General features: G+C 37.5%; 1 protein-coding gene across 4 annotated transcripts in view; it reads right to left on the bottom strand.

Moving 5' to 3' along the window:
* C9orf72 (C9orf72-SMCR8 complex subunit) overlaps positions 1 to 12,309 on the bottom strand; it is a 53,822-nt gene that overhangs the window by 23,451 nt on the left and 18,062 nt on the right. For 2 of the 4 annotated variants that reach the window (XM_074206582.1, XM_074206585.1), the window contains exons 1-2: positions 7,870 to 7,944; positions 1,489 to 1,977 (exon numbers count right to left, since the gene is read on the bottom strand). In XM_074206582.1, the coding sequence (XP_074062683.1) occupies positions 1,489 to 1,932 (444 nt within the window). In that variant the 5' untranslated portion in view covers positions 1,933 to 1,977; positions 7,870 to 7,944. Of the gene's footprint in view, positions 1 to 1,488; positions 1,978 to 7,352; positions 7,457 to 7,869; positions 7,945 to 12,309 lie in introns of those variants that run through there. The other 2 variants (XM_074206583.1, XM_074206584.1) reach the window with 2 other exon arrangements.

The raw sequence follows: 12,309 nt of genomic DNA, 5'->3' as shown, positions 1-12,309 counted from the left end.
AGTGCAGGTCAGGGTGGCTAGGTGGTGTAGTGGATAAAACACTGGCCTTGGAGTCAGGAGTACCTGGGTTCAAATCCGGCATCAGACCCTTAATAATCACCTAGCCGTGTGGCCTTGGGCAAGCCACTTAACCCCATTTGCCTTGAAAAAAAAAAAACCTAAAAAAAAAAATTAGTGCAGGAATGGATAGTTAACTCTACCACTGTTCTTCTCTTAGGATCATGCAATTACAGAAAACTGAGTTAGATGAACAGTAGATCACAACTAGTATTGAAATGTCTTTATTCCCACATAAAGTCATGATTCTAGGCACAACTGAAGAAGGTATAATTTCCATTATTTGAATTCTATTTTAAAAAAATAATGCTTATTCAAGATTATAATTGTTTGTATTACCCCATCTGGCTCAAGATTTAGTTTATGAAAACAAGTAGAAAATAATACTGTAACATTTCAGCATGAGATACTGCATTGTTACAAATAAAAAGCAACATACCAGGAAAAAGTACACAAACAGTATTTTCTTTTAACAAAAAGATTTTATTACTATTACTAAATTTAAGATGAGAAACAATACTACTACTAAACCACATAATGAGAAGTAATGTAGAAAAAGAGACTATAAGACAATGATGCAGACGTGCTGTGCTTAAAATAATGTGATAATTGAATTTGATGAATTTTAAGAACAAATGTGTAACATATGTCCTTTACCCATTATCCAAGGGAGCAACCCTTGCAGGAGAATGAACTTATTAACTGCCAATTAATTTCACTTACAGGACAAATAAGTCAGCCTAGCTGAAATAATAAAGCATGATGCATTTCTTTTCCCCACCAAATCACCACTTAAAACTGTCTTTTAAAGTTCTGAGAATGTGTATTTTTATATTCAGATATCAAATACTGTTCATTTGGGCTCCATATTTTCAGAATAACAAAGAATTATAATGACATATATTTTAACCAAGTTCAGTAAGATCTTAGTAGGTGTAGAAGAAGTAGAACATGAGGATATCTTAAGGAAACATCTCTGTGCAAAGCAAGATAGAATATCAAAAAGTTAGGTATAATAAAGTAAGATATGAATGATTTAATATAAAATGTCAAAACTTGCATTGGGTAGTTTAGAATTATAAAAGGAACACCTGACTTCAAAAAAAACAATTATATATATTTTTTTGTTTCCAAAATTATTCCCTTGAAGAAAAGCATATTTATTTTCAGTCTTGAAAACTATTTCATTATTACTATTTGTGATTAAGAAATCCTGTAGTGGGTTAGAATTTCTCTGAGTAAGGACTATGACACTCAAGTAGTAGCTATTGCACCCTAACTCAGTGATTTAAATCAACCAAGACTGTAAAAATACAAAACAAGTGATGATCTTCATTGGTAGAGAGCATTTCACAACTGATATTATTAGTCAAGATCAAATAGAATACAATAATAAAGTAAGTAAAATACCAGACTCAAGAAACTACTCACCTTATGCATCCATATCCTTCCTTTGCGGATGATGTGGGTTAATCTATCAACACATACTCTATGAAGCGGAAGATAGAAACTGAGTTCAATTTGTGGAAGTATTATTGACAGTCCATATGTACTTCTATCCCCATTCCAGTTTCCATCAAAGATTAACGAAACAATAATTACTCCTTTTTCAGACAACACAAAAAACTTCACATCTATGGCTCCATTCTCTGCATTCCGAAGGATTTCTCCATTTAGAGTATGGTTAGCAAGAAATGTTATTTCTCCATCACTGAGAAGCAGTTGTTGTGTCTTGGGAGCCCAAATGTGCCTTACTCTAGGGCCAAGAATGTTGTCCCAGTATGCAAAAGTAGCTGCTAATAAGGGTGAATAACCACTTAAAGCAATCTCAGTCTTGGCAACGGCTGGAGATGGTGGTAGACAGAGAGCAGACATGATCACATCCTAATTGTCACATTATCACAATGCTTAGATGACAATCTAAGAATAGAAATTGATAAAAAAAAAAAGATGGCAGTTAAATTTGTCTTTGCTTCAAATTTTAAAACATCATAGTAACAGTCTTCACACTGATTTTTCACCACTTAAAGCAAAGGGGTTTTCAAGAGTGACTTACATTTGGATTCTGATAAATAGATTTAGAATACTATATGCCATAAACTATTCAATAAATATTTGCTAATGAAGCTAACAATAAATTCACTTTCCCAGAGATAAATTCAAATATCAAAACACAATCAGAACCAGGAAATAAATAAAAAGAAGACTATAAATTTTACTAAGATTTATATACTTGACCTCTTAAACACTTAGAGTCTGTTTACTCCTGTTTTATAGAAAATTAGTATGCATATTATATTGTAGTTTCCCCATGATCACATCACAGAAAATTAAAAGCAGAAAATTAGAAAGGGAGAAGTGGTATGAGACAGGTATGTAAAAGTAGCAAAAAATGACACAACAAAGATCAATTAATAGAACTATTAATAAGCAGGCAAAAGTAAAAGAGAAAAGTAAATAGTTAGGAAGGGAATTGAGCAGTATGAGAGTAAAGTGCACTACAAAATCAAATGACCTTATAGATAGCACTTTTATTACAGAATAAGCTAACTGAGGTTCATAATAATCAAACTGCATAAAATGTGAGAAAGGGACTTCAAGGATAATCTAGTCTAAGTTTCTTTATTTTTGAGGTAAGACTTCTGAAACTAAAACAGAGTAAATGAATTGCCTATACTTACATTGTTAATGAGGATCCAGTTTTTCTGATTCAGGTGGTTTTGTTTTTAATCATTAAACCAAGCTCTCTCAATATAGGAATAATGTCATATGGGTAATACAGGCATACTTCCTTTTATTGTGATTTGCAAATTGTGTTTATTGGTTTGTTTGTTTTTTCAAACTGAAATTCCAGGATAAGCAAGAAAATCTATTAGTGCAAATTTTCTAACAGAATGTGCTCACAATGTGTTTGTGTCTCATTTTGGTAATTTTTAAAATATTTCAAGCTTTTTCATCATCATCATCATCATTATTATTATATCTGTTAATGGCTATCTATGATCAGTGATCTTTGATGTTATTATTGTAATTGTTTTGGGGCACCATGAACCATACCCATAAAGCTGGCAAACAATAAATGTTGCATCTGTTTTAAATGCAACTGGTCCACCAACTGGCTTATTTCTGCATCTTTCTCCTTGGGTCTCCCTATTTCCTGACACACAACAATACTGAAGAATATAACATAAACTTAGCTGATAAAAAAAGTAGAAGGTTTTTGAGAGGATTGATTCGAATTTTTTAGTTCTATTGTATGTAAAATGCTTTTGAATAGCATCACATGCATCACAGAACTATGAAATAGTCAATTGATTAGACAAAGTTCATTGTTGTCTTATTTTAAGAAATTGCTAGTCAATCCAACCTTCAGCAACCACCACCCTAATCAATCAGGAGCCAACAACATTAAGGCAAGATCCTTCACCAGCAAAAGATTTTGATTCATTAAAAGCTCAGATTATGATCAGCATATTTTGGCAACAAGATTATATAAACAGAACTTTTATATACACCAGGAAGCCAAAAAATTGTGTTACTTTATTAAGACATTTACTTTATTGTGGTAATCTGAAACTGAACCCAAAATATATTGGAGATATGCCTATGTTCTAAGAGCATCACAGATCACCATAGCAAATTGTATGTAGTCAAAGCTATGGAAGAGTGATTAACCTTCTAAGTCACTTTGAGCCTTATCTTGTGCAACTGACACCTCTGTCTTTACTAAATCCTACTAACATGCAAAAGGCATTCATTATTCTTGTTCTTTCGCCATCTGGAAAATACCAGCTTAGTATGTTGCCTGTCTACTATCTCATTTATCCCCATTTTCTTTTCTGGTCAAGTGACCAACTATAATTTCTCATTTGTAAATAGCATATATTTGTCATGTATTTGTTGTTTTTTTTGGACAACCAGAAATTTTTATTATTCTGACACTATGATATTCCCACATAGCACCCCTAGGAGAATCTTAGTATTAGAGTTCAGTATTATAGAAGCATACATTTTAGGATCAATGGAAGCATTGTAATTTCCCAAATATACTCCAGTCTGATCTTTCCAACAAATATGGGTCCAAGGACTAAAATTTAATGCAAAGAACTGAGGTGATTATCAAGTGAGGTAGTTTATATAGAGAAGAGAATCCTGAATGATACCTATGAATCAGAGGATGTAATCTGAAGAAGGATCCAACAAAGGAGACAGAGAGGGCATAGTCAGATAGGTAGGAGAAAAACTTGGAGAAGACTGTTATACCAAAAACCTAGAGAAAAAGTATCAAGAAGAGTATGATTAACACTGTCCAATGTTACAGAGAGGTCAAGCAGAATGGGATGGAGAAAAGGCCATTGGACCTTTGCAGCTGCATGGCCCAGAAAAATCAGGAATACCTGAGTTCAAATCCAGATTCAGATATGTGCCCTTAGGTAAGTCATTTAACCATGCCTGCCTCAGTTTCTTCCTCTGTAAAATGAGCTGGAGAAGGAAATGGTAAACTACTCCACTAGCTTCTATCTTCCTGAAGAAAATGCCAAATGGATTATGAAGTACTGGATACAAGTAAAAAAAAAAAAGACTGAACAAAAACAAAAATCTTTGGAGGATGCAGTTTTGGTGGCCAGAAGACAGATTGATTAAAAGAAAAAAAAGAGTGAGAGTAATGTGAAAAGCCCCTATTGTAAATAATTTTTTTGTTTGTTTTTGCAAGTCAATGGGGTTACCACAGCTAAGTCACAAGGTCAAAGTCACACAGCTAAGTATTAAGTGTCTGAAGTCAAATTTGAACTGAGGACCAGTGCTCTAGTCATTGCATCACCTGTGACTGTCCCTGTAAATAGCTTCTTTTAGTAGGGATGAAGAGAACAAATGAAAGGCAGTTTTAGGGGGGTTTTTTTTGAGGATGAACATGGGCATGTTTGTAAGAAATGAGCTGGGAAAGACTGAAAAATAAATGAAAGAGTAAAGATAATAGAGATGGAAATCTGTTAGGAGAGATGGGATGAAATGCAGATTGCTTCAGCTGGTACAGAGGTTAGTCTTAGTATAAAAAAGTTAAGATCACTTTTATCAAGTGAGTTAGGGGTGAAGGAGAGACAGTTGCAGAAAACATCCAAATGAAAGGAGATGGGAAAAGAAGTGAGAAGAGGGAGTGCACTGCAAATAGCCTCCATTTTCTTCCCTGTAAAATAAGAGGAAAGGTTCTCAAAGGATCTCATCTGAAAGGGTAAAGAGGAAATGTGGAAAGTTTGAGGAGGGGTGAAAAGCTTTAGAAGAGCCACTCTGGAGAATTGGAATAATGAGCTGGTAAGAAAAGAATCCTACATTTCTTGGCAACATCGAGGGTCCCATTGAGGCCATGTGACATCAAGCTGTTATAGACTCAATCAGAGTAATTACATGATCTTCTCCAGTTTTGCTCAACAAATTGTATGTTATAGGTTGTAGGAGTGATTGAAGATTTTGCCGAAAACAATCACTGAAATGGCAAGAAGTCTGGTGAATTAAGAAAGGAAAACAAAATAGAACTGAATTGGTTCTAAGGAGACAAGGTAAGTTAAAGTGGTTGTTTGGAGGAGATGGTATGTGAAAGAGCTAAGAAATAAAGGGACTGGAGATCACAGATGAAGAGGAGGTTAAGAAAGGCAGGGGAGAGGTGGAAAGTCGATTATGGTTGGATAGAGGGATTTTGGAACTTTTGAACATGGAGGTGTTACATTTGTGGGTAATGGATTAAATGTTTGACCATTTTTGTGTGTGGCTGAGATGAAGATAAATTGCCAAAAGATATGAATGAAGAAATTATAACTATCTGTAATTCATGAAGAAATGCTCCAAATCATTACTCAGTAGAGAAATGCAAATTAAAATAACTCTGAGGTACCACTGCATACCCATCAGATTGGCTTAAATGACAGAAAGGAAAATGACCAATGCCAAAGAGGATATGGGAAAACTGGAAAACTACTGATCCAAATATAATGGAGAACAATTTGGAACTATGCCCAAAAGGCTATAAAACTGTGTATACCCTTTGATCCTATAATGCCCTTAAGTCTATATCCCAAAGAGATTACAGAAAGAGAGAAAAACCCCACATATACAAAAATATTTTTGGCATCCCTTTTTTGTAGTGACAAAAAAATTGGAAATTGAGGGGACCAAGAATTTCCCAGACCCAAACTTCCTTTTTTGCAGTCTTACCCATATTAAATTGTAAGCTTCTTTAGGTCAGAAATGGTTTCAATTATTATCAGTATTGAGGTTTAATATCTAGTTTAGCAATAATAGCTGCTTAAAAATTGAGATTTTCATTTGTTTCATTTAAGAGCACTGATATGTACATAAACCAAGTAACTCTTAAAAATATTTACTGCTGAGTCAGGTTTGAGTAAAGTTATCTTCAAAGTACTTGTTTGGCATCCCAAAGAGTATTAGTCATTTTGTTTATATCACTTTAATTCCACCACAATCAATCACAGCTTCCTAAATATAACCCATCCCCAGCTGTTGAATCCTCCAGCATATTTTGATTTTTTAAAATTTATTTTGTGTGCAGTTTTGAAAAAAATGGAAACTGGAAAAGTCTGGTAAAGTCTATTATCACCTCAGAACAGGGTTTTTAAAAAATTATGTGGTGAAGAGGGTGAGAGTACTGGGCTTAGAGTCAGGAACATGATCCAAATCGGATCTCGTAAACTTATTAGCTATGTAACCCTAGAAATGACACTTAACCTTCAGTTTCGTCATCTGAAAAGGGGGAAATATAATAGCTCCTACCTCCCAGGGCTGTAGTGAGGTTTGAGAAAGATTATTTTTAAAAATGCTTTGCCAACCAAGTGCTATATAATAGCTACCCATTATTTTTTTTAATCCATTGCTGAATGCTAAATTTTAAACAGCAATTATTTAAAACAAAGAAAGATGTGACTTTCTTTCCATCCAAGATACCAAAGGTCCTGAAATCTAAACACCAGGTCACCCTGTAAGCTGTATATCAGACACTACTTACTTGGAGCTTTTTTTTTTTTTGGTTTTTACAAGGGGCTTGCCCAAGGTCACACACAGCTAGGTGTCTGAGGTCCACCTGGCTCCTGGACCCACTGCACCACCTAGCGGCCCCTACTTGGAGCTTTTTAAAGCAAATCTTGGAGCTTTCAAAGCAAACAGACAAGTGGGCTGCCCAGAATTAGAAAACATTCGCACGTATCATCTTCCTTCCCTCATTGACTCTAAACTTTTTCAAGCGGTGGAGCCCTAGAGAGCTGGGGACTCGAAATGTCACCTCTCACCTTGGCCAAGATTCGGGCTCCCTCTGGGCCCAGTCCGCCCCCGCAGGCCTTCCAATTGGGCTGCGCGCCCTGTCACGTGGACGGGAGAGGGGTGGGAGGGGCTGCCGAGGGGGTGAACGCGGGAGAAAGGGGCCGGGTTCCCAGGGCACTGGCTCTGGGCAGCCGCACCCTCAAAGGCCCCGTTTCTTGCCCACCACACGCCGCCCCGGGGGCGGCGCAGAGCCGGCACGCCCCATTCCAGGTCCAGGGGGAAAGCTCGGAGGCAGAATCCCCCTGGGGCAGGGGCGGCAAAGGAACCGAACAGACTCGACCCTGCCCGGCCAAGCAAGCTTTTCCCCGCACCCCGCTGGAGGCGGGAGAAGGGCGACTCCGCCGAGAACCCACCACCCAGTTTCTCAAAGGTAGAAACCCGAACGAAAACTAGACTGATGCCTCAAGGAGATAAGTTTCGGGGAGCCGCAGCGCTCTTTCCCGTCAGGCCGCAGGCCGCCCCCCACCACCGTCCTCACTCACTCACCCGCAGCTGCCGCAGCGGCCTCCGGCGCATGCCCACAACCACAACCCCGCCCCTTCCCGGCAGGGCCCCGCCCCCTCCTTCCATCTGACCAACCTTCCTCAGCTCTTCTGGCCTCGTGAAGCACCGATTGGCCGAGCACGGAAAGGTATCCGCCCATCTCTCGCTCCCAGCCCCCATTTTCTATTTCTTTTACCGTGTCAACAAGCTTTATTGACAAACGATTGTTCTGGTTTTAAGGATTACCCTACCAAACCCGGGAGTAATTCCGACGTGGCAAAGTCCAGAATAACCTTTGCTAATTCCTTCTACAGAGAGAGGAGAAAAGGCAAGAAAGGGCAAAAAAGCCTAAATACGTCATCACGTCATCACCCGCTTCCTATTTTGGTGGGGGCGGGACACCGGGGAAGGCCGGAGCGGGTAGCACGGCTGGGGGGGGGGGGGGGGGGGGGGGCGCGTGGTTGCCAAGGTCCTATTCCGGAAGATGGTGCGGACTAGAGAGGAGGAGGGTGGGGTTTTGGCGTATCTCTTCATACGTAGTCTGGCCTGTGCGAAGCGGTGTAAGCCGTGATTCTAGAATCCTTTCTGCTTGAATTTTTCCCTTACTTTGGGCCAAGAAGACCTTAAATAGAGGAAATTAGGGGAAGTGAGTGGAGAACTTCCCCTCAGGTAGAGCATGTCCCTGCGATAGTTAAGGAATGCAAGCAAGATGGTTTAAAAACAGCTGCCACCTCTGAAGGGAGAGGTTTCTGGTGGATGCACGCTATTATTTGAACTAGTTGAACTGGATCTCTGAGATTCTTTACAACTTTGAGGTTCAGAATTTCCTCTCTTTAAATGCACCTTTTTTTAATCTTACAAGTATGATTCCACATTTAACCAGTCTTTTGTCCAGTCCAAGATGCTAGTTGTTAAGACTGGAGAAGTCAATTTGATATCCTGAGGGTTGTGATGAGGATGGAATGAAATAAGATAGGAGAAACGCTTAATTTTCTTCAAAGCACAGTTAAATGGCTGCTTCTTTTAGGCCTTGATTCCTCTCAGCTGTTATCTTTTTGCTCAAACTTATTTATCTATCGTATATTCTTACTTTCGTATATTGCTATTCTAACAGAATGTGAACCCCTTTTGGCAGGGACTGCTTCATTTTTGTCTGTATCTTTACCATAATACTTAGCCTATAGGTGCTTACTTATTATTAATTGATGAATTGACTTGTAAAACTTTCATAGCCCAACAAAATGAGTTGTTTTTCAAACTATTAGGTTTTGGACAGGTCTCCAAGGGAGATTGTCTCCACTTTTAAGAAGGGAAAATGGAGGGAAAGTGATTTGTCCAAAGCCACATGACATACTAAAATCCCATCTTCTACTGGAAGCCTATCCCTCTTGTTTTCTTCATTGTGTTCTTTCCTATTTTTCCTGCATTTTAGTTCATTTGTATATATTTGTTTATTGCCCCCATTAAATTGGAGACTCCTTGAGGTCAGGACCTGTCTTTTATGTGCTCAGACAGTACCTGGCACATAAGCCCTTAATAATGTTAATTTATTGAATGATAGTAACCTTATTAAAATTAGAATGCAGGTCTTCTTTGACTTACACTTCTCATATGAGGGTGCAGATTATTCCCCACTACAGTATTAGGAGTCCTAAAAAAGTCTTCTCAGAACGTGATCATTAGTGATTGTATAAATATATGAATTTCTATTTTTTCCCCCATTCTGTATTCTTTCCTCCCATATTCTGGACAACTCTTGTAAGACCAATCTGTGGGGAGGATGATGATCTGCACTGATGAGAGATCTAGTAGTTCTCTATTCCAATAAAATAACAATCCAATCCTCATCCCTCATATATTTTACAGCATGTCTATGCTAACTCTAAGCATTAGTCTCTTTAAACCTGTTAGATAGATAGATGATAAATAGATAGATAGATAGATATTATATGTATAAGTTTTCATATTTTAGCCTTCTGCACTTTCTTTTATCTGCCTTTGGCAAATTGTCTTCTCAGTAAGTGCTTCACTTAGATGTTTCTGAGGAGTAATGTGAATTTAGGAGCCTTTGATCTTTTCAAAAGTATGCTTTCCTGTAATTAACTCTCTTTTAAATAGATTGTTACTTGAAAATGGTTGTGTATGTTCATTAATCAAACAATTAAATAACCCATTGATTGCTTTGGAAAGATTTTGACACATCATGAACTGGAAATTTTTATTCATAAAAATTAAAAAAAATTGTCGCTGTCTTATGGGAAAATTCCTTTTAATTGAATAGTCAAGTCTCTTTCAAACAAGGGGTCCAACATAATACCTAAGAAAGAGGTCAGAGAGCTCCAGATTAATTATACAAATAGTTTAATAATCAAAGTGGGATACTCAGATGGGACCAGATGATATATTGAATTCCCACAGCCCTCCTACAGCAATTATAGAAATTATAGTCAAAAGGAGGAGGAATTATAGAGTATGTTAATGTAGTATTAGCTGATATTTTTGATTTTACTCTGCTTAGCATTGGACTTAGGTTCAAGACACATGTATCAGTGCTGTTTGGTTTGGAGTCCAGGACATTTGAGGCCTTTTACTGGTCACTCTGGTCATTCCACCAGTCTATGTGCTTTCTTTTAGCTTACATTAATCTTAGTTTACATTATTCAGCATTACGTTAATTAGGGACTTCATATTATTTTTATTTTTATGATTTAAACCAATAGAAACTTTTGCTAGGAAACCCACATCATTCACATCTTTTACTGCTTAAGGGGTCCAAATTATGGTCCAATAGGGACTCCATTATCATATATAGGAAAATTAGCTGGGAACCCATAACTTGTCATCTGAAAAATTCATATAGTGAGATCACTGAAACAACAGAATTATTAGAGAGTGCTAAGATTTTTGAGAGATAGGAAACTCAGAAAAGAGCAGAGACAGAACAAGAAGCAAGGAAATAGAATGGCCTAATAAAAATACACTTTCCTAGAGTTCCATTAGATCTACCAACCCTTGGATATATTGAAGCAGGTGATTAGATGAAGAGAACAAAGGAAACTAATTTCTTAAGAGGCATGACCCCTTCCAAACAAGTAGGCAAGCATGTCTAGACCATGGAGAGGAAAAAGGGTATTTATTGTAGGGAGCTTTAAATGCCAAACAAAAAAGGATTATATTTGATATTAGAATTAATAGGAAGCACTGGGGTTATTGAATTAAGGGAGGTCAGTAGCTAGGTAGTGTAGCATAATTAGACTTAAGGAAAATAACTTTGTCATCAGTGAGATAGATTGTAGGGGAGAGTTTTGTGAGATTAGAAGTTTTGGGGGTTTGAACCAACAAGATAGTGGACTAGGTAGTTATCTTCAGTCCTCCGTAACTCACAAAAACTTCCCCAAGAAGAAAAGCAATTTCAACTGTCTCTACAGACCAAGATACCAAGAAATTTAATTAGCTAAGAGGCTTATGATTTAACAGTAGAGAACATTAGTTCTTAACACACTTACCCAGGACCCTTGGTCCCTCCATCCCCTTCCCCTTACCTACTATTCTCTACATTATTAGTATTATTATTATTATCATTATTATCATCATCATCATCATCATCATAATTATGACTCACCAATAGAAACTTTTACTAGGAAACCCACATTATTCATGGCTTATACCATTTAAGGGGTCCACATTATGGCTCAATAAGGACCATAGTCGCATACAGGAAAATTAGCTTTGAAAAGTCATAACCTGGGTGGCTAGGTGGTGCAGTGAATAGAGCACTGGCCTTGGAGTCAGGAGTACCTGGGTTCAAATCCAACCTCAGATACTTAATAATTACCTAGCCATGTGGCCTTGGGCAAGCCACTTAACCCCATTGCCTTGAAAAAAATCTAAAAAAAAAAGAAAAGTCATAACCTTGTCATATGAAAAATTTACATAGATCACAGAAACAATAACTCCCTTAGCTACTATTCTTTATCTGGGCTCACAATCCAACCTACATGTTTGTGATCTAGAAGCAGGGATTATCTCTGCTGCTGCTTCATTCTCTACCAACCCTGCTGGTTTCTGCCTTTAGCCCATCATTCAATGACTGAAAACCAGAAGTCCTCAACTCTGCCCATTCTCTTGAGGAGAAGGGGGAAATAGATACCTTCTGTAAGATCACAACCAAAACAATAGGAATAAGGAAATGATTAATAGGGGAATGGAGGGAGAAAAGACTAAATTCAACAAAGATTTCAGAAAGAAAGGGAAAAAATTTTTTTAAAAAACTAAGTAGAGACAGCTAGATGGCACAGTGGATAGAGCACTGGCCTGAAGTCGGGAGTACCTGAGTTCAAATTCAACCTCAGACACTTAATACTTACTTAGACTTTGGGCAAGTCACTTAACCCCATTGCCTTGCAAAAAACAAACAAAAAATCTACATAAGTAGATAAACTA

This window comes from Macrotis lagotis, chromosome X, assembly GCF_037893015.1.
Source record: "Macrotis lagotis isolate mMagLag1 chromosome X, bilby.v1.9.chrom.fasta, whole genome shotgun sequence".
NCBI lineage: Eukaryota > Metazoa > Chordata > Mammalia > Peramelemorphia > Peramelidae > Macrotis > Macrotis lagotis.
The sequence above is the reverse complement of the archived record's forward strand: the minus strand, read 5'-3'. Positions and strand labels throughout refer to the sequence as shown.